We start from the raw sequence: 22,402 nt of genomic DNA on the forward strand, positions 1-22,402 counted from the left end.
AGAGGACAACTCACCCTCAAACGCCTCATAACAAAGCAGCATGTACAGTCAATACTATCACTATTTTTGAAAAATTCTACAGATGACCTACATTAATGTCACTGACTGTGGCTTTCCTGCAGTCACATGACCAAATCGCCCTCTAGGGGTCTCATGGGTGGAATTTTTTTCTTATTTTTTTAAAAAACACATAAAATCCTGTGTTTCTCTGTCAAAAGCTGTTGTTATATTTCAGTCTTCTGTGATGTATATAAAGTGTAATATTGGGATGCAAGTGAAAAATGTAATATATTTCGACTCTATATCTGACATGGTACAGGTGTCTTCTTTTCTTTTTAAGGCCATAACCATGTGTGTGAGGTGTATACTTTTATTTAAAAGTAATGTTTAAGACCACCAAGAAACACTGTGTGACCCTGACTTAGCCCACTAAAAGGTTAAAGAGCACATGAGACATCTGATTTCCTACAGCGTTGGAGAGATAATTATCTAGTCTTACTGGAGCCATGTCTTCCGAGGGACTCAGTGGTAGCATTTGTGACTGCCTCAAAAGCTCTACTTGTTAGCTATTATGTGTTGTACAACATTGCGTTCCTCTTGTTACATCACAATGTTACTTCCTGATGACCTTCGTGTTGTGTCTGTTCCTGATACGTTTGTTTATGATGAGTCAACAAACTGCCCGCTCATTTAAAGCCACCACTTCAGAGGGACAGAGCTCTGCAGTGCTGCTCTATGCGGAGATTTTGCTTTGACAGTGGATGAAAGGGATTTAATCCTTTGTTCTGATTTATTAAAGTAGAGGGTATTGACAAATTGATCACACTGAAATAACTGACAAATCCTTATGACATTCATTTTTAAAGAGGAAGTGAAATCCATGTGTAGAGGAAATGAAACCCCAGGCAGCTGTCTGCTGATGTTTATGATTAGTTTCATGTGACTATTTGAGAATTTCATTGCTTCCTTGTGTACAGTATGTAACATAGTCAATGTATTCAGTGTGTCAGGTCTGGCATTTCGGTTACTTGAGAGTCAATTACTTTTTTTATGGTCTCTTTAATCGTCCCCTCCCAATTTTAATTGTAATTTCAATCTGTTCCCTGGCCTCCAATGACTCCAGGCCTCTCCCATCTGGGCTACCAAGTCACATCTGGCTTCTCCTCTGGGCCTCGCTGGGCAGGGTGTGTGTGTGTGTGTGTGTATGTGCATGTCTGTCTGTTTGTCTGTCTGTCTAGTCCTGTGGCCAGGCTCCCTCTCTCCAATGGGGCACAGACTAGTTGTGTTTCACATCCTGTCCCTGTTCTCCACCTCCCTTCATGTGGTTCCATGGTTGATTCTCCACGTCACTTCGTGTGGTTCCATGGTTGATTCTCCACATGGTTGATTCCCCACTTCCCTTCATGTGATTCCATGGTTGATTCTCACGTCACTTCGTGTGATTCCATGGTTGATTCTCCACCTCCCTTCGTGTGATTCCATGGTTGATTCCCCACTTCCCTTCATGTGATTCCATGGTTGATTCTCCACTTCCCTTCATGTGGCTCCATAGTTGATTCTCCACTTCCCTTCATGTGGCTCCATAGTTGATTCTCCACTTCCCTTCATGTGGCTCCATAGTTGATTCCCCACATGTGGCTCCATAGTTGATTCTCCACTTCCCTTCATGCAGCTCCATAGTTGATTCTCCACTTCCCTTCATGTGGCTCCATAGTTGATTCTCCACTTCCCTTCATGTGGCTCCATAGTTGATTCTCCACTTCCCTTCATGCGGCTCCATAGTTGATTCTCCACTTCCCTTCATGTGGCTCCATAGATGATTCTCCACTTCCCTTCATGTGGCTCCATAGTTGATTCTCCACTTCCCTTCATGTGGCTCCATAGATGATTCTCCACTTCCCTTCATGCGGCTCCATAGTTGATTCCCCACTTCCCTTCATGTGGCTCCATGGTTGATTCTCCACTTCCCTTCATGTGGCTCCATAGATGATTCTCCACTTCCCTTCATGCGGCTCCATAGTTGATTCCCCACTTCCCTTCATGTGGCTCCATAGTTGATTCCCCACATGTGGCTCCATAGTTGATTCTCCACTTCCCTTCATGTGGCTCCATAGTTGATTCCCCACTTCCCTTCATGTGGCTCCATAGTTGATTCTCCACATGTGGCTCCATAGTTGATTCTCCACTTCCCTTCATGTGGCTCCATAGTTGATTCTCCACTTCCCTTCATGTGGCTCCATGGTTGATTCTCCACTTCCCTTCATGCGGCTCCATAGTTGATTCTCCACATGTGGCTCCATAGTTGATTCTCCACTTCCCTTCATGTGGCTCCATAGTTGATTCTCCACTTCCCTTCATGTGGCTCCATAGTTGATTCTCCACTTCCCTTCGTGTGGCTCCATAGTTGATTCTCCACTTCCCTTCATGTGGCTCCATAGTTGATTCCCCACATGTGGCTCCATAGTTGATTCCCCACTTCCCTTCATGTGGTTCCATGGTTGATTCTCCACTTCCCTTCAGGTGGCTCCATAGTTGATTCTCCACTTCCCTTCATGTGGCTCCATAGTTGATTCTCCACTTCCCTTCATGTGGCTCCATAGATGATTCTCCACTTCCCTTCATGTGGCTCCATAGTTGATTCTCCACTTCCCTTCATGTGGCTCCATAGTTGATTCTCCACTTCCCTTCATGCGGCTCCATAGTTGATTCTCCACTTCCCTTCATGCGGCTCCATAGTTGATTCTCCACTTCCCTTCATGTGGCTCCATAGTTGATTCCCCACTTCCCTTCATGCGGCTCCATAGTTGATTCCCCACTTCCCTTCATGCGGCTCCATGGTTGAGCGTTGATTTATCTCCCATCTCTCAGTGGCGGCTACTGCTGCTGCCCACCTGGGAGCCTGATGCCCAGGAGGCCTGGCTGCCTGATCTCCTTCCGGTACATGGCTGTGTTTCTGCTGATGAATCTGAGGAGCAATGTTTTTGATTCACATAATTCACATAGTTTGCCACTGAGGCTTTTGAGCTCACTCTGATCTGACACATCCAGACAGGAGTTGAATTGGTCGGTATGGCTGTCACAATCACAACCCACTGGGCACAGACGTCATTTCAATGTCTATTCCACGTTGGTTCAATGTAATTTAATTGAAAATAAGTGCGGGACAACGTTGATTCAACCAGTGTGTGTGCAGTGGAAATGAACTGGATGATAGTAGCCAGATCTGGCAAACATTATAGATTCAACAATGAATCATAAAAAAGTTTTATTGGGTGAATATCCTCAACTGTCATACAAAAGTCTAACAGAAGTGACTTCATGAGATTTCATGTTCATGGCAAAAGGAAGCATATGGGAATGTAAAAAAACACAACTGTTGTATAGCTAAGAAAAATATCCCCAGGGTGACACAAATCCTTCAGTTTTGACATCAATTTGACAGGGCGACAAACTTGCACAATGATAGCCTACCAAACGCTCAGTTAAGACAGTGCTGCCATCATGTGGGCAGAAATAATATAGCATTGCATTTAGTCATGTCCTGACTCCTGATGTTAAATCATGCTGATCAAGAATTTACTACCACTGTCATCATAAAACATGTATAAAACTCATAAAGGAGACCATTGATTTATCTTTAAAATAAGTGGCTATGAATCAGAATTTATCAGTAGAATTTTGCATACATCACATTTACCGCTCTCATTATGCTTCTTTCTGCCTTTGTTATAAAAGAGAGACGACTGAAGGATCTTTGTACTCCGTTTTCACAGGTGAGTAGTCTCTAGAAACACTAATAGGGGTGGCAGGTAACCTAGTGATTAAGAGCGTTGGGCCAGTAACCGAAAGGTCGCTGGTTTGAATCCCTGAGAGAAATATGCCAAGGTGGAAAAATCTTACGTTCTGCCCTTGAGCAAGCTAGTAAACTGCAAACAACAACTGTTGCCCGGGCAACGATGACATCGATTAAAGGAGCCCCCCCCCGTACCTATTTGATTCAGAGGGGTTGGGTTAAATACGGAAGACACATTTCGGTTACATGTATTCAGTTGTGCCTAAAATGTTGAATCATGAACAAAATGACTTGTTGGGTTTACTTTTAGGTCGTTTTTTATTTATTAGAAAGGGGCATAAATTAGACCGCTTGTGATAACAACCAATACTGTGCATCTAAAAAACATCACACCACTACATAATAACAATATATAAAAAAGTGAATCCATTTTACACAGGAGGGAAACTCCCATAGATACCATAATTGAAAGTAGAGCCTCAGAGAGGTGATCATTCTGAGGCAGCTGTCAGGCAACAGTGATGCGTCCAATAGACGGCTGCTAAAGGATAGTGAGGACAACCAGGCTGATGTCTGTGTGTCACAGTGTGGCTGCGTACCCATAAGGCACCCTGTTCCCTATTCCCCAGGTCATGCAGTATATAGGGAACAGGGTGCCTTATGGGTACGCACCCACACTGTGACACACAGACATCAGTCTGGCTGTCCTCACTATCATGTTAACAGCCGTCTATTGGACAGATCAGTGCTCTGGCCCTTCCACCCTAGTCCAGAGTATAGATGTTCTCCTCCACAGGTCTCCTCATGCGGATCTCATAGATGATGTGGGGCGGCTCTTTGGCTGACAAACTAGAGTGACACAACATCATCACGCATTGATCATTCCTAATCAATGATAAGTAATTGGTCTAATTGTAGTCTATACATTCTTCGTTCATTTATATGTCAAATTTGTCTTCGTAATTTAAAAAAAATGTTTTGTGTTCAATCATATGTTTACATGTCAGTCGTGCTTTATCATGTGTTTGCTTACCAGCCTGTCTTTAAAGCTCTTCTGTGAATCCCTCCTAGAGAAGAAAATAAATAGTTGAAATGAACTCAAATCAAAGTTTATTCGTCAATATGCACACAGCATATTCAGCACATTGTACACACTACAATGAAATACGTACTCTTAATTAGTTAGTGGTAATACACTTTTATATGGGCAAACATTTCTCATCACAGCAAGATGTCTGAATACGTGAGCATTACCACACTGGGCTTTTCTCGACAGAGGATGTGAGTTTGTGATTACATACGTTTAAACCCCAATATGACCAAGGCCCCCATTATAAGTAGGAGCAGACTGAGGGAGAGAGAGAGCACTGGGATGTTGATCTGGAGAGAGAAGCTGGGAAGAGGCTCCTCTATCTGGTTACAGAGCACAGAGAGAAGATGAAGGGTTAAACTCTTGGAGGGATTCATTAGGCTTTCATATAGTTAAGGGTGAGTGATGTTTGGTTATATGCCAGTGGCGTTACTATATAGTAGTATATAAAATACTCACAAGTGTTTGCGAAGGGAAAAGACTGGTGTTCTGTCTTGGAATGGCTAGATGTGATGACGCAACAGCTCTCCAGTGTTCTACAAAGGGAGACACCTCACAATGATGATGTGGATGGATGGTAATCTCTCACTTGGCAGGACATTCTGACATTCAATCACCCCTGAGACATCATCAACCCCTGCTGCTTGATTCTCTCGAAATGAAAACTGTCATTTCAACACTTGCCCCACCCATCCCTTTGTTTGTGGTTTCCTGATGAAATACACTAAAGACTGCATTGCACTGAGCAGCACAATGTGATTCAAGATAATACTGCATAGAAAACATGTGTTTAAAATGTTTGAGGCTCTTTGTAATTAAACAGCCATAGAAAATGAGTTAGAATCTTGGTCTGAAACTATTCTCAGAGGGGTGTCCTCATCTTGAAAATGAAAGTTTGTAAGGCATGGAGAACTGTTAATCATTTTTCTCCATTTGATTTGTAAGCATATTCAGCAACTTTGCGAGGCGAGTTCCAGGGAGTTTGATCATTGATGTCATAGCACTGGGAGTGTGAATGAAGGGTAAATGTTGAAATAGTCCGTTTTCATTCCCATCTAGTTAGGATTTCAAAATGTTTAACCACACATGAATCCCCATTATGACCGTCAACGTAACCCAGGAGGCTAAGAGGTCAGGCCTAGGTTCCTCTAGGGTCCTCTAGGGTTCACATGAGATTAATACAATCTATTTATTGTATATCTTTGATAGGAAATACGCATCTCACATACATCAGGATCCCATGAGTTCACCCCTTTCTTTATAATACGCTTTCTCACCTGTGGTAGGAGGAGCTTCTGTAACATGTACAGTGGTGCTTGTTGGCAAAACAGTCACTGGAGCTAAGAAAACAATTCACAAATTCAAAACATACATTTTGGGAGAGTGAATTGCATTATGGGCCAGTTTTGAGTTAATTAAGTGCCATATAGCAAATAGAGCCGGCGTGTTTTTTGTGGACGAGAAAGCTAGAAAGACTAGTTCATTGATTCCCATTGTTGCCCAAGAGTGTAAAATAGTGAAAATAAATTATATCTTGCCAAAAATTACCTTTCATGACCCTTAAGTTTTGAATTATTTTTTTGTCGTTGAAAATGCCATCTATGTCCACTCTGCAACAGTATGGCCCACTGTCTGTCCGCTTGACATCGAGAATTCCCAAGTCCATTTCTCCGGCGAGGACATCACCTGCCAATCTATACCTGTCCGACACCTTGGAGATGACGCCATGTTTGTCTGTCTGCGCGAGGATGTTGTTGCACCAGAACGTACCACATTCTCGCCCCCAGCACACGCGGCTCAAACCCAAACGGCTCACTGAATATTGACAGGACAATGTCGCAGTAGCACCTTCCATCACCTTGAATGCTGACACTGAACACCTGGCTGTTGAGCGGGGGAAATAAACACAGGTATGACAAGGCTATTTCCTCCTGCCTGAGTTCCATACACATCTTAACAACATCCCAAGGTCAACTACGAAACTTTCTCAATTTTGCCTCTAGTTTTGATCAAAGAGCTATATTTCGTAGCTTGCAACGCATCTCAATTCGGTTGCTATAATTAAAGTAAAAGTATGGTAGTCTTCGAAACAGTAGGCCTATGTAGGTATGGAAAAACTAATACACAGCCATGTCAAATAACTCAAAGTAACACCGAAACACATTATTGTATGAAAAACTGCCATGTCTAACGTTGAACAGTTAGACCTACTCAATGTAGATGCGGACATCTTCAGCCAAGGCCAAAACTGCCAACCTGTCTAGAACAAAGCCGTTGGAGACCTGTGTCACTCTAGTAGTAAACAAAGGACACACAAAGAGTGAGGCTGTTTTTGTGGTGTTAGTCATATTATGGGGCGGGTCATCCAACTCAAACTACACCCATGTACCCAATCATTCAACAGCCTAAACTCCAATTATTTGTACTGGTTTAGATAACGTTTCCTTGCCTGAAAATGTTAGGAGGACGAGGATCCAACGGCGGGGGAAAAACGGTCCAGAACTAGCAGCCATCTTGTATATCCAGTGTGTAGGAGTGGAGGGTGTGTGCTGGGAACGGGCAGGGTGGCGCAGAGACAGGGCATCTGAATGGGCAGCTGTGTTCTCGGGGGGCCACTGCTTGTGACATCTCCAGGCAGGACAGCCAGAGCCACTGTGACCCCTCTGCTAACCTCCTCCTATCGCAGGGCTGGGAGCGGAGAAAAGGCCCATTGTTGATGGAATTTTCATCTGCATATACCAGAGTAAACAAACTGCATTGATGATTTAGGAGGCTCATCTCCCAGGGTACACAGTGTGTTTTTAAAAGCTAACCCGTAGCCAAAGATTATGACTTGCTCGAGCTGGCCAGTGCCCAAATTCCTTAAATTGATGTTGTAAGGCTTTTAGTAGTTTTTAACAATTTATTAGTGACACAACAATTGTGTAGCCAATGAATAATTAGACACATTAGAATTTCAAGTTAGAATTTTTATTATCATCCAACAGGTTGGGTTTGAACAAGACAATATACCGCAAAATTGGGTAAAGAAGACCATTTTCCGAAGAATGTCGCGATCATGTGTGACTTTTCACCGCCTTTGTATGCCTGGGTGATGTTGCAGATGGGTGTAGCTAAATGCCCTGGTTAGAGGACATGGAGGGGATAGACAACCATAGCACACTTTCTGCTAAGTCACTGCTTTTCATTGCATCAGGCATTAAAGCTGATGGCATTTTTATTTTGGTCGCTTTTAGGCTATTACATAAAAAAATGATCTGGTCATCATAATCAATTGAAACATACACTGTTATCAAATCCAATGAAATTGGTCACATGCACATGGTTAGCAGATGTTATTGCAAGTGTAGCGAAATGCTTGTGCTTCTTGTTAGTGCTGAATACACATAGGAAGCCATATTAGTAAGGCCCTTTTTTTTCAAATAAACCTTTCAATAACACAAATCAACTGTTTTGCTTCACTTATCAGCAAAACACTACTGATTCTGTAGTAACTTTTGTCTTGTGTGGCTGAATCATTAGCCTATAAGTCAACCTCAGCCTTGTAACACAGAGCTACAAAGTGTTACAGAGTGTTAACAGCATGAGCGTGGTGGTGAAGTGTCCGTGCTTCGTCAGTGGATATCCTCATAGTCGTCTCTCTCGTTGTCCTCTATCTGATAGACGTTCTCTACAGTCTCTCGAGTGTGCAGGCCCAAGCTGGACACTGAGTTCCTGTACAGGACTGAGCCGCCAGAACGCTGTGGTCTGATAAAGGAAAGACCAAATAAGTGCAGAGCTAAGCGAGACGCTGTAGCTTGACATACTGTATTGTCCTTCTGCATTATACTGCTTAGTTTCTGATCCAGTTGAATTTATGCTGAGAAACGTTTTGGAGTGTTGGTGTAAAATCTGACATAGCAAATAAAGTTTGTACTGATTTGATTTATTTAGGACAGGCCTACTTGTTTGGTACACTATTGAGAATCCACATATATTTTTCAGCTGTGATGTTTCACAAAAAGTTCTGACCCTTTCTATTCTCATAGTTTCTACAGATTGTAAATTAAAGATACACATTTTAGGTAAGAGTATTATTATATTATTGATCAATTGACTATGACTTTTCACATCACCCAGCAGTGCTATCTGCAGAGTTAGCTCCAGGTAAATGTTGCAATTCTTCAGCCATTGCTGAACCTGCGACCACAAACTAGAATCCGGCGTCAGTTTGGGTATCAGTTCATAAACCATGTGCCATGGAATCAGTATATCGAAAATCTCTTCCTATCAGTTTTTCATTCTATATGTTGCAGCTGTCAAATGTTTGGTTCCTAAATGAAACTGCTATACTCTCCCCCTTCCACTTGCCTCTTCCATTTTTGCGGTAATGATGCAATTAGTTGGTTATAATTTTGGATAGAGCAGACATTTCCATATATGGTTGTTAGCTGCACGTATGACATAACTCCACCATTCCTATTTATGATATAATTTACAAAGATTATACAGTTTTAAAAAAATAATGTTTTTTTAATCAGTTAGTATATTTGAGTTTAACTATAATATGTGTTGTAATATTTGTTCGGTCTTTTCTGGTGGATTAAAATGAAATTGCAACCAAATTTCAATGGCTTGTTTTAAAATAGTGATATGGACTGGATCTTTGATCTTTACCACTTGGGTCCCGTTTCAGGAATGATGAAAGCAGACATTCTTGTTGAGCATCTGATAATCTACCAGTTGTACAGGAGTGGTTAAAACATGCTAATAATGGTCCTCTGAGTAGATCAATAAAGGTTTGGTATACCTCAACTGGTATACCATCTAGCCCTGGAGTTTGGTATACCTCAACTGGTATACCATCTAGCCCTGGAGTTTGGTATACCTCAACTGGTATACCATCCAGCCCTGGAGTTTGGTATACCTCAACTGGTATACCATCTAGCCCTGGAGTTTGGTATACCTCAACTGGTATACCATCCAGCCTTGGAGTTTGGTATACCTCAACTGGTATACCATCCAGCCCAGGAGTTTGGTATACCTCAACTGGTATACCATCCAGCCCAGGAGATGTAACACTCCATCACTCTGTTGCTTGGTCAAATAGCCCTTATACAGCCTGGAAGTGTGTTGGGTCATTGTCCTGTTGAAAAACAAATGATAGTCCCACTAAGCGCAAACCAGATGGGATGGCGTATCGCTGCAGAATGCTGTGGTAGCCATGCTGGTTAGGTGTGCCTTGAATTATAAATAAATCACAGAGAGTGTCACCAGCAAAGCACTCCCACACACCACACCTCCTTCTCCATGCTTCACGGTGGGAACCACACATGCAGAGATCATCCATTCACCTACTCTCCGTCTCACAAAGACACGGCGGTTGGAAACCAAAATCTCAAATTTGGACTCATCAGACCAAAGGTCAGATTTCCACTGGTCTAATGTCCATTGCTCGTGTTTCTTGGCCAAAGCAAGTCTCTTCTTATTATTGGTGTTCTTTGGTAGTGGTTTCTGTGCAGCAATTTGACCATGAAGGCCTGATTCACGCAATCTCCTCTGAACAGTTGATGTTGAGATGTGTCTGTTACTTGAACTCTGTGAGGTGCAATCTGAGGTGCAGTTAATTGCCGATTTCTGAGGCTGGTAACTCTAATGAACTTATCCTCTGCAGCAAAGGTAACTCTGGATCTTCCTTTCATGTGGCGGTCCTCATGAGAGCCAGTTTCATCATAGCGCTTGATGGTTTTTGCGACGGCACATGAAGAAACTTTCAAAGTGTTTAATTTTCCGCATTGACTGACCTTCATGTCTTAAAATAATGATTGCCTGTTGTTTCTCTTTGCTTATTTGAGCGGTTCTTGACATAATATTTGGTCTTTTATCTAATAGGGCTATCTTCTGTATACCACCCCAACCTTGTCACAACACAATTGATTGACTCAAACGCATTAAGAAAAGAAATTCCACAAATTAACACACCTGTTAATTGGCAGGTAGCCTAGTGGTTAGAACATTGGACTAGTAACCGAAAGGTTGCAAGATCGAGTCCCTGAGCTGACAAGGTAAAAATCTGTCATTCTGCCCCTGAACAAGGCAGTTAACCCACTGTTCCTAAGCCATAATTGAAAATAATAATTTGTTCTTAACTGACGTGCCTAGTTAAATAAAGGAAAAATAAATAATATTGAAATGCATTCCAGGTGACTACCCCATGAAGCTGGTTGAGAGAATGCCAAGAGTGTGCAAAGCTGTCATCAAGGCAAAGGGTGGCTACTTTGTAGAATCTCAAATATAAAATATGTAACACTTTTTTGGTTACTACGTGATTCCATATGTGTTATTTCATAGTTTTGATGTCTTCACTATTATTATACAATGTAGAAAATAGTAGAAATAAAGAAAAACTCTGGAATGAGTAGGTGTGTCCAAACTTTTGACTGGTACTGTATATCTCACTAGATCAGGATATTTAAGCCTCCATTTATCCGCTAGTTCCAATATATCTATGATATTTGTGATTTCCTTAAGTGCATGAGGGTGTTTGTAGTGTGATTTTTCTTTACGGTCCATTGAGGTATTTAAAACCGTATTATAATCTCCCACCATAATAATAGAGTCTTGTATTGCTTTTAGGCTAGATTAATTATTATATATATTTTAACAGAAGCATGGATCATCATTATTTAGACCGTACAGATTAATGAGCCAAATCTGTTTATGGTCCAATAACATATTTCAAAAAATCTACTTTACGGGATCTGATTGGACAATTAGCTTATTCAGATAAAAAAATATTGTTAATTAATAACATCACCCCTTTTAAGTCTTTGCCCACGGGAGAAGTATATCCCCCCCAGTCCCTTTCCCCCCAAAAATCCAAAATAGTTGAATGATTTTCCTGTAAACCATAGATTATTAGATTATATTCCTTCTCTTTTACCGTAAACACTGATCTTCTTGTCTTATTAACTGCTAAGTTACAATTATAACTGGCTATACTTATTTCACCATAATGAGATACACATTTCAATTCTATTTATCATTATATATGTTGGTAAACTTACCATTAAAAAGTACCATAATGATTGACTGTCCATATAACTGTACCATGTTATTTGCATTGCTATTGAGTAAACCTCCAATTGTTCTCCACTATTCCAGCCACTAAAGCCTCCTTATTGGGTCACTTCCTCAATCTGGTGTGGTCTTGGGTCACTTCCTCAATCTGTTGTGGTCTTGGGTCTCATTAGTCATAATTACAGTATTACCTCACAGACATTTACCATAGACCTAATGGTTTTGCTAATTAGGCCTACATGTCCCATCGATAGATATTGCACAGTGATTCAGTCATTCTCTTGGCATATTGTGGTGATTCAACTACTGTGTCAGTTGGAAGATGATAATAGTCTACTTACATTTGGAGTACCGTAGCAAATCTTTCCCATCGCTTTCCTGCAATTACATCAGTAAGATGTTCATCGAGAGAATTAGTTCTTATTATACAGGCAAAGGTATAGATGGTGTGTACTTACTCATGACGAGTACAGACACAATCCCCACGCCTGTCAGAACAAGTAGAATGGACACCAGTATCACAGCCAGGTCGTTGCCTCTCGTCTCCTGTAGACATCACAGATTCATATCAGTTAAAACGGCATCTCACAGCAGTGTTTCGTATTTTTGCAGGAATTGCAGTATGTTGTCAAGCTTACTGGTTTTGATTCGCTGTAATATACCGTGGATGAATACTCAGTAGATATTGAGGTCACAGGACCTACACAATCAGGAAGTAAAAGTATGTTTTCACGTGTAAGAATAATACTGCAATAAAAAAAACGATGTAAAATAAGACTTCTATGGACTGACATCATGTTATTCTGTAGGCTGTGTTCCGTACCGTGGTTGTGGTTGTCCGTGGTCTGTGGGGTTATGGTCACATTGGCAGATGTCTGCGATGTTGTCGGGAAAGGTGCTGAAATCAGACAGTAAAAAAATACTAACTGCTCAGCTTGAACAAGTATACATGCTGTGAAATCATAATATTCCTTAGTAGGCTCACAATTCTCATCTGATAAGCATCAAGTTATATCCTGGCATGTTGTGCATTCTTTACCTTTCTCAATGGTCAAGGTGACGTGATATTTCTCATCATTGAACAATCCAACGTACTGCACTCGACATCCATATGTTCCAGAGTCTATCTCTGTAGTATTGGAGATGGTTAGAGTGACATCCCCCGTCTTCAAATCACCCAATAACTGATACTTAACTGACGATCTACGTGTCACTTCAGATCCATCAGTTGAGATTATTTCATTGTCACAACCACCAGAGATCGGTATGGTTCCTTTCCCCCAGCAAATGTGTTGGAGACCATGAGATTTGGCATCATATTTAAATGGCAGAGTGATATTCTGACCCTCAATACCAATGACTTGACTGCATTCACTGACTGAAAATGAGAGAGAAGAAGTAGTGAGAACTGAATTTTATTTTAAATCCTATTCATTTACTTATTAACCAGGCTAAAAGAGATATATCGAGCATCACTAACCTGAAAGTAGACAGAGGAGAAACCAGCCTGAAATGCAGCGAGTCTCCATGATCGGGTTGTCACTTTCTCACTCTCATGTGTCAGGTCTTTAATAAAGACAAATCAAATCGCCTGATCACATGACTTCCTCTCATTCTCAACTACTGACAGCTGTTTCCTTTGCGCTCAGAAAAGCAGAGGTTCTTCTGTTTTACCCTTCCAAATAATGCACACAGACTTGCACACGTTTTAGGCAAGTTCACATAATTCATCATTAATTGAAAATAAATTAAATCCAGTGCATGATTTTTTTTAACCTTTATTTAACTAGGCAAGAAGAAGGTTAAGAACAAATTCTTATTCAGTTAACAGTGGGTTAATTGCCTTGTTCAAGGGCAGAACAACAGATTTTTACCTTGTCAACTCACAGATTTGAACTTGCAACCTTTCGGTTACTATTCCAACGCTCTAACCACTAGGCTACGCTGCCATATGAAATAGAGCCACAGGTACACCTCCAATTGACTCAAATTATGTCAATTAGGCTACCAGAAGCTTCTAAAGCCATGACATCATTTTATGGAATTTTCCAAGCTGTTTAAAGGCACAGTCAACTTAGTGTATGTAAACTTCTGACCCACTGGAATTGTGTTACAGTGAATTATAAGTGAAATAATCTCTCTGTAAACAATTGTTGGAAAAATTACTTCTGTCATGCACAAAGTAGATGTCCTAACCGACTTGCCAAAACTATAGTTTGTTAACAAGAAATGTGTGGATTGGTTGAAAAACTAGTTTTAATGACTCCAACCTAAGTGTACGTAAACTTCCGACTTCAACTGTATGTTTGGATCACCCAATATGTCTGTAAGAGCTTCATAGTTCTGTGGATCTGCTTGGTGTCTTAAGTCCTCTCACATGGGTTCTTTCACTGGGGTGTTCCTGCTGCAGACGCTGGGGGAACTGGCAGATTCTCCTCTGGTGCGGCTATTCCTTGACAGTCTCCGACCTATAGATGCACAGTGGCAGTGCATAGAAAGAGTGAGGTGGGGGCAGACAATGTTTCAACAGTCATTATTAGTAATGGCCCAAGATAGCAGACCTGGGTTCAAATACTATTAGAAATCGTTCAAATATTTTACTTTAACCTTCCTGGAGTTTCAGGTGAGAAGGATGTTTCTATTGGTTTCATTGCAACAGGCAAGCTCAATCAAGCACAGACATTATTGGTATGAGAATGGCGCAGCCGTTTTACGGGCTCCTGACTAATTCTGCAATTTTTTAATTTTTTTTGCACTGCTCGTCACTCTTTTTGTACATAATGTTTTCGCCATGGTTTCTTATTACCAAAAATATCTTCTGGACATCAGAACAGCAATCACTAACGTTGGCCCTAATCCCTGAGACGCAGGACATACTGGTCCCCCCGGACCAGGCCTTAATCCCTGAGACGCAGGACATACTGCTCCACCGGGACCAGGCCCTAATCCCTGAGACGCAGGACATACTGCTCCACCGGGACCAGGCCCTAATCCCTGAGACGCAGGACATACTGCTCCACCGGGACCAGGCCCTAATCCCTGAGACGCAGGACATACTGCTCCCCCTGAACCAGGCCCTAATCCCTGAGACTCAGGACATACTGCTCCCCCGGACCAGGCCCTAATCCCTGAGACGCAGGACATACTGCTCCCCCTGAACCAGGCCCCTAATCCCTGAGACTCAGAAAATAAAAAGGCGGCGTAAGAGAGGCCGATGTGCGGGCACCCTGACAAAACTAAATCGGCGAGTAGATAAACCGCCTCGACTCTCCAATCTATTGGCGAACGTACAACCACTGGAGAACAAACAGGACGAGCTCCATTCGAGACTATCCTATCGACGGGACCTGAAAAACTGTTATATCCTATGTTTCTCAGAGTCGTGGCTGGGACATGGATAATATACATCTAGCTGTCTTTTCTATGCATCAGCAGGACAGAACGGCAGAGTCGGAAAAGCTCAATGGGGGAGGTGTATGTCTCTTTGTTAACATTATACAATTTTAAGGAAGTCTTAAGGTTCTGCTCGCCTGAGTTAGAATACCTCATGATAAACTGGAGACCATATTTTTTACCAAGAGAGTTTATCCTCTAACGAGCCTCTACCCCGGGTCCGGGATCACCCCCCACCCCCCCACACACTGATTAGCATAGCTAGCATAGCTTCACAAGTAGATAGTAGCATCTAAATATCATTAAATCACAAGTCCAAGACACCAGATGAAAGATACAGATCTTGTGAATAAAGCCACCATTTCAGATTTTTAAAATGTTTTACAGGGAAGATAAAATATGTAAATCTATTAGCTAAACACGTTAGCAAAATACACCACTTTTCTAACTCCATCAGTTTCTTACTACTTCAGGTGCTATCACCAATTCGGCTAAACTAAGATATTGATAGCCACTAACCAAGAAAAAACCTCTTCAGATGACAGTCTGATAACATATTTATGGTATAGGATAGGTTTTGTTAGAAAAAAGTGCATATTTCAGGTAGAAATCACAGTTTACAATTGCACCGACCATCACAAGACGACTAGAATTACTATAGAGAGCAACGTGTATGACCAATTTACTCTTAATAAAACATTTCATAAGAATAGACAAAGCATAGCAATGGAAAGACCCAGATCTTGTGATTCCAGACAATATTTCAGATTTTCTAAGCGTTTTACAGCGAAAACACAATAAATCGATAAGTTAGCATACCACATGTGAAAACGTTACCAGAGCATCGATTCCAGCCAAAGAGCGCTATAACGTAATCACCGCCAAAATATATTAATTTTTTCACTAACCTTCTCAGAATTCTTCCGATGACACTCCTGTAACATCATTTTACAACATACATATACAGTTTGTTCGAAAATGTGCATATTTAGCCATACAAAACCGTGGTTATACAATGGAAATAGTCACAACTCAAGCATCAAAATGAGGGACGTCAGCTTTCAGAGTGATCTAGTTTAATCGAAAGCTAATCATATACTTGACTAAAAAATACAGGGTTGACAGGAATCGAAAGACAAATTAGTTCTTAATGCAACCGCTGACTTACATTTTTAAAATTATCCTTACTTTTCAATACAGGGTTCGCCAAGTGAAGCTATACCAAACAAAATGGCGAAATATGCGTTTAAAATATTTCGACAGAACAACGATTTATCATATTAAATATTGCTTACTTTGAGCTGTTCTTCCATCAGATTCTTGGGCAATGTATCCTTTCTATGTTATAAACTTCTTTTGGTCGATAGATGTCCTCTGTCCTTCGAAATGTCCACTAACAACGACCGAGACCCCGAAACGTTCCCAAAGCTAAAAAGTGCACGACAAAGAAATTCCTCAGAATCGCACTAAACGGATATAAATTGCTATAAAACGGTTCAAATTAACTACATTATGATGTTTTTAACAACTATAACGAGTAAAAACATGACCAGACAAATATTACTGGTTAAACAACGATTTGGAATGAGGCAAGTCCGATGTCCATCCTGCTTGTGACGCGCGAAGAAAAGAGAGTGTACTTCCACGTTTTCTTGTTTTATAGTGGCTGTGATTGTGCAATAGACTCCATTCAAAACGTGATGACGTACAGACACCCAGAGGAAGACGTAGGCAGTGTCGGTTTCTTCATAGCATTCACTGTCGCCTTAAAAACAGACTCCAGATCAGGGGTAAAAATTTCTGAAATCTGACCCCTGTCATGAAAAGTGCTGTAGATATTGTTCTGTACCACTCAGAGACAAAATTCCAACGGCTATAGAAACTAGAAAGTGTTTTCTATCCAATAATAACAATAGTATGCATATTGTACGATCAAGAATTTAGCACGAGGCAGTTTAATTTGGAGACCCAAATATGCTAATGCGGAACAGCACCCCCTATAGTTCCAAGAAGTTATCATCAATATTTTTCGTAGCTGTCTATTTACCACAACACCACGATGCTGTCCCTCGCACTCAGCAAGCGGTATAGGGCCATTATGCAAACAAGAAAATGCTCATCCAGAGGTGGCGCTCCTATTGGCTGGTGAGTTTAATGCAGGGAAACTGAAATTAGTTTTACCTAATTTCTAGCAACATGTCACCTGTGCATGTTTATGAAACATGTGACAAATAAAGTTTGAGTTGAGTATTTGAAACGATTAGGGATCCTAGCACCAAAGGTCTGGGACCAAACATTGTGTATCAAGGGGGGCTCTCTTCTGGTCTTGTGCTAGGACCTTGAAACGCTTCTTGGAGATTTTATTTCAAATAGTATTTGTACCCAGGTCTGCAAGATATTAACAGTTACAGAATCCTACTCAGCTGTCCCACACTGATTGGATAAGAAAATAGATACACTGAGTGTACAAAACATTAAGAACAACTTCTTAATATTGAGTTGCACCCCCGTTTGCCCTCAGAACAGCCTCAATTTTTCGGGACATGGACTCTACAAGGTGTTGAAAGTGTTCCACACCTGGATTCACCTGTTCAGTCTGTCATTGAAAGAGCTAATGTTGTTCAAACTCAGTGTATATGAATAGAAATGTGTATATTTCCACTCACTGAGAACAGAACAGGGATTCAAATGATTGCTCCTACTCTGACTTTGTTTCCCACGTAGACTTCCAGCATGCTGTGGGTTTAAAGTGATGGTTTTCTGCCATGCACATCACAAATTCTTACATCTCAATACAGTACCAGATGCAATGGCTGTATAGAAGCACGCTTTCCCGATTCCGAATTGCTTTAATGTGGTGTGGATCTCCTTGAATACACCGTAGAATGAGTGGTCATGTGAGAAATTACAATTACAAGTATTTCACATGTAAGAATAATACTGCAATATGAACAAAGTAAGACTTCTATGGACTGATGTTATTCTCTAGGCCGTGGTTTTACCTTACCTTTCTCAATGGTCAAGATGACATGATAATTCTCATCATTGAACGATCTGGGTACATGCACAAGACAGCCATATCGTCCAGTCATTCTCTGTGATATTGGAGATGGTTAGAGATGTCACGACCTTTAACAGAAGAGGACCAAGGTGCAGCGTGGTGAGCGTACAATTTATTTTTATTTGGAAAAATTACGCCGAACAAAACAATAAACACTACAAAACAAACCGTGAAGCTAAAGGCTATGTGCCCTTAACAAAGTCAACTTCCCACCAAGACAGGTGGAAAAAAGGGCTACCTAAGTATGGTTCTCAATCAGAGACAACGATAGACAGCTGCCTCTGATTGAGAACCACACCCGGCCAAACACAAAGAAATAGAAAACATAGAAATAAAGAAACTAGAATGCCCACCCTAGTCACACCCTGGCCTAACCAAAATAGAGAATTAAAGCCTCTCTATGGCCAGGGCGTGACAAGAGAGACATCCCCTGTCTTCAGCTCACCCAATAACTGATACCTAACTGAGATGGCGTCGACAGAGATGGTTGCCTCACTTCACGTCCTTAGGAAACTATGCAGTTATTTGTTTTTTAGGTATTATTTCTTAAATTGTTAGCCCAGAAAATCTTAAGTGTTATTACATACATCTGGGAGGAACTATTGGATATAAGAGCGACGTCAACTTACCAACATTACGATCAGGAATACGACTTTCTAGAAGCGGATCCTTTGTTCAGACCTCCACCCTGGACGTGGGATCTTATCCCAGAGGCCGACCCAAAACAACGTCGTTGCCGCAGGAGAGACAGACGGAGCGGCCTCCTGGTCAGACTTAGAAAGCGAACACACCATCCACCGCTTCCGAGCCTACTACTCGCCAATGTCCAGTCTCTAGACAACAAGGTGAATGAAAATAGGGCACGAGTTGCCGTCCAGAGAGACATCAGAGATTGTAACATTCTCTGTTTCACGGAAACATGGCTCACTCGGGATATGTTGTCAGAGTCGGTACAGCCACCGAGTTTCTTCATGTGTCGCGCTGACAGAAACAAACATCTCTCTGGTAATAAGAAGGGCGGGGGTGTATGCCTCATGATTAACGACTTATGGTGTAATCATAACAACATACAGGAACTCAAGTCTTTTTGTTCACCTGACCTAGAATTCCTTACAATCAAATGCCGATCGCATTATCTTCCAAGAGAATTCTCTTCGATTTTCGTCACAGCCGTGTATACCCCTCCCCCCCAAGCAGATACCTCAACTGGACTCTATGTAAACTGGAAACCATACAGTATAACCTGAGGCTGCATTTATTGTAGGTTACCCAAATTCTACCAGCACATTGATTGTTGCACCCGCTCGAGCAAACATTGGACCACTGCTCCTCTAACTTCCGCGATGCATACAAGGCCCTTCCCCGCACTCCCTTCGGGAAATCTGACCATGACTCCATCTTGTTACTCCCCTCCTATAGGCAGAGACTAAAACAGGTCGCGCCCGTGCTTAGGTCTATCCAACGCTGGTATGACCAATCGGATTCCATGCTTCAAGAATACTACGATCACGTGGACTGGGATATGTTCCGGGTAGCCTCAGACAATAACACCGACGTATACGCTGACTCGGTGAGTGTATATGCTGACACAAAGACTGTGGGCTCTCCTTTAACGTGGCCAACGTGAGTAAAACATTTAAACGTGTTAACCCTCGCAAGGCTGCCGGCCCAGACGGCATCCCTAGCCGCGTCCTCAGAGCATGCGCAGACCAGCTGACTGGTGTGTTTACGAACATATTCAATCAATCCCTATCCCAGTCTGCTGTCTCCACATGCTTCAAGATGGCCACCATTGTTTCTGTTCGCAAGAAAGCTAAGGTAACTGAACTAAATGACTATTGCCCCGTAGCACTCACTTCTGTCATCAAAGTGCTTTGAGAGACTAGTCAAGGATCATATCACCTCCACCCTACCTGATAGCCTAGACTCACTCCAATTTGCTTACCACCCCAATAGGTCCATAGACGATGCAATCGCCATCACACTGCACACTGCCCTATCCCATCTGGACAAGAGGAATACCTATGTAAGAATGTTGTTCATTGACTACAGCTCAGCATTCAACACCATAGTACCATCCAAACTCATCATTAAGCTTGAGACCCTGGGTCTCAACCCCGTCCTGTGCAACTAGTTCCTGGACTTTCTGATGGGCCGCCCCCCAGGTGGTGAAGGTAGGAAACAACATCTCCACCCCGCTGATCCTCAACACTGGGGCCCCACAGGGGTGTGTTCTCAGCCCTCTTCTGTACTCTCTGTTCGCCCATGACTGCGTGGCCATGTACGTCTCCAACTAAATCATCGAGTTTGCAGACAACACTACAGTGGTAGGCTTGATTACCAACAACGACGAGACAGCCTACAGGGAGGAGGTGAGGGCCCTCGGAGTGTGGTGTCAGGAAAATAACATCTCACTCAACATCAACAAAACAAAGAAGATGATCGTGGACTTCAGGAAACAGCAGAGGGAGCACCCCCCTATCCACATCGACGGGACAGTAGTGGAGAAGGTGGAAAGTTAAGTTCCTCAGTGTACACATCACGGACAAACTGAAATGGTCCACCCACACAGACAGTGTGGTGAAGAAGGTGCAACAGTGCCTCTTCAATCTCAGGAGGCTGAAGAAATTTGGCTTGTCACCTAAAACCCTCACAAACTTCTACAGATGCACAAGCGAGAGCATCCTGTTGGGCTGTATCACCGCCTGGTACGGCAACTGCACCGCCCTCAACCGCAAGGCTCTCCAGAGGGTAGTGTGGTCTGCACAATGCATCATCGGGGGCAAACGACCTGCCCTCCAGGACACCTACAGCACCCGATGTCACAGGAAGGCCAAAAAGATCATCAAGGACAACAACCACCCGAGCCACTGCCTGTTCACCCCGGTATCATCCAGAAGGCAAGGTCAGTTGGGACCGAGAGACTGAAAAACAGCTTCTATCTCAAGGCCATCAGACTGTTAAACAGCCATCACTAACATAGAGAGGCTGATGCCAACATACAGACTCAAATCACTGGCCACTTTAATAAATGGATTTAATAATGGTATCACTAGTCACTTTAAATAATGCCACTTTTATTTATTTATTTTTATTTCACCTTTATTTAACCAGGTAGGCCAGTTGAGAACAAGTTCTCATTTACAACTGCGACCTGGCCAAAATAAAGCAAAGCAGTGTGACAAAAACAACAACATAGAGTTACACATAAACAAACTTTAATAATGTTTACATATCCTACATTACTCATCTCATATGTATATACATAGACATTGTGAATTTGTTAGATTACTTGTTAGATATTACTGCACTGTTGGACTAAAAGCACAAGTATTTTGCTACACTCGCATTGACATCTGCTAACCATGTGTATGTGACCAATAAAATTTGATTTGAGGAGCTACTTATTTCCATCATTTTAGATGACTTCATTGTTACAATCAACAGAGCTTGGTATGGCTCCTCTCCCTCAGCATATGGCTGATACACCATGAATTTTTTACATTGTATTTACATGACCCACAAAACATAAGACTTTTGGGAAACTGCATTCACTGGCTGGGAAAGAGAGAGAGAGAGAAGTACTGAGAAGCAAAGAGACTTTCAATTGTAAATGATTAATTAACTTATTATTAACTTGATAACCAGTCTAAAAGAGACAGGGCCATCGTGCATCGCTTACATGAAAGTAGACTGTGGAGAAACCAGCCTTAAATGCAGCGAGTCTCCATGATGGGGTGATGTAAAGTTAAAATGAGGCTGAGATGCAAAAATATACTTCATTTAATTCCATGCTCGAATTAATACAAAAAGTACAAAAAGTCCTAAAAATGAGAATGTGGACAAGATCAGGAAACAGGACGCATATTACTGTAGCTCCAGGTATAAACGGGGCGTCAGATGTGTGTCAGATGACTTCCTTCCCATCCGCTGTCAGTTGTTTCCCATGCAGTGTTTTCCCATGCAATCAGAAATGCAGAGAAGGTCAGTCTGGTTTCTGACACAA

General features: G+C 41.9%; 1 protein-coding gene and 1 pseudogene across 2 annotated transcripts; both read right to left on the reverse strand.

The window, feature by feature from the left end:
- Window positions 1–3,224: 3,224 nt before the first annotated feature.
- LOC139537833 (hepatitis A virus cellular receptor 2 homolog) lies at window positions 3,225–7,511 on the reverse strand (annotated as a pseudogene).
- LOC139537834 (T-cell immunoglobulin and mucin domain-containing protein 4-like) lies at window positions 7,421–13,564 on the reverse strand. 2 transcript variants are annotated; one of them, XM_071339659.1, is made up of 7 exons: window positions 13,423–13,561; window positions 12,982–13,320; window positions 12,766–12,840; window positions 12,581–12,642; window positions 12,401–12,488; window positions 12,284–12,320; window positions 7,421–7,571 (listed from the first exon to the last, which is right to left on the reverse strand). In XM_071339659.1, the coding sequence occupies exons 1-7, from the start codon at window positions 13,469–13,471 to the stop codon at window positions 7,550–7,552; spliced, it is 672 nt and encodes a 223-aa protein (XP_071195760.1). In that variant the 5' UTR covers window positions 13,472–13,561; the 3' UTR covers window positions 7,421–7,549. The 2 variants fall into 2 exon arrangements, with proteins under 2 accessions (XP_071195760.1, XP_071195759.1); XM_071339658.1 differs by lacking the exon at window positions 7,421–7,571 and adding an exon at window positions 7,838–8,630 and having other exon boundaries at window positions 13,423–13,564.
- Between the last annotated feature and the right edge of the window lie 8,838 nt (window positions 13,565–22,402).

Source organism: Salvelinus alpinus, chromosome 13 (genome assembly GCF_045679555.1).
Source record: "Salvelinus alpinus chromosome 13, SLU_Salpinus.1, whole genome shotgun sequence".
NCBI lineage: Eukaryota > Metazoa > Chordata > Actinopteri > Salmoniformes > Salmonidae > Salvelinus > Salvelinus alpinus.

Coding starts and splice junctions, on each gene's coding strand:
- LOC139537834 (XM_071339658.1), bottom strand. CDS start 13,471: ATGGAGACTCGCTGCATTTCAGGCTGGTTTCTCCTCTGTCTACTTTCA. Junction 12,489..12,580: donor ATTACAGCGAATCAAAACCA/GTAAGCTTGACA, acceptor TGATGTCTACAG/GAGACGAGAGGCAACGACCT. Junction 8,631..12,283: donor TTTGCTACGGTACTCCAAAT/GTAAGTAGACTA, acceptor TTCCTTTATCAG/ACCACAGCGTTCTGGCGGCT.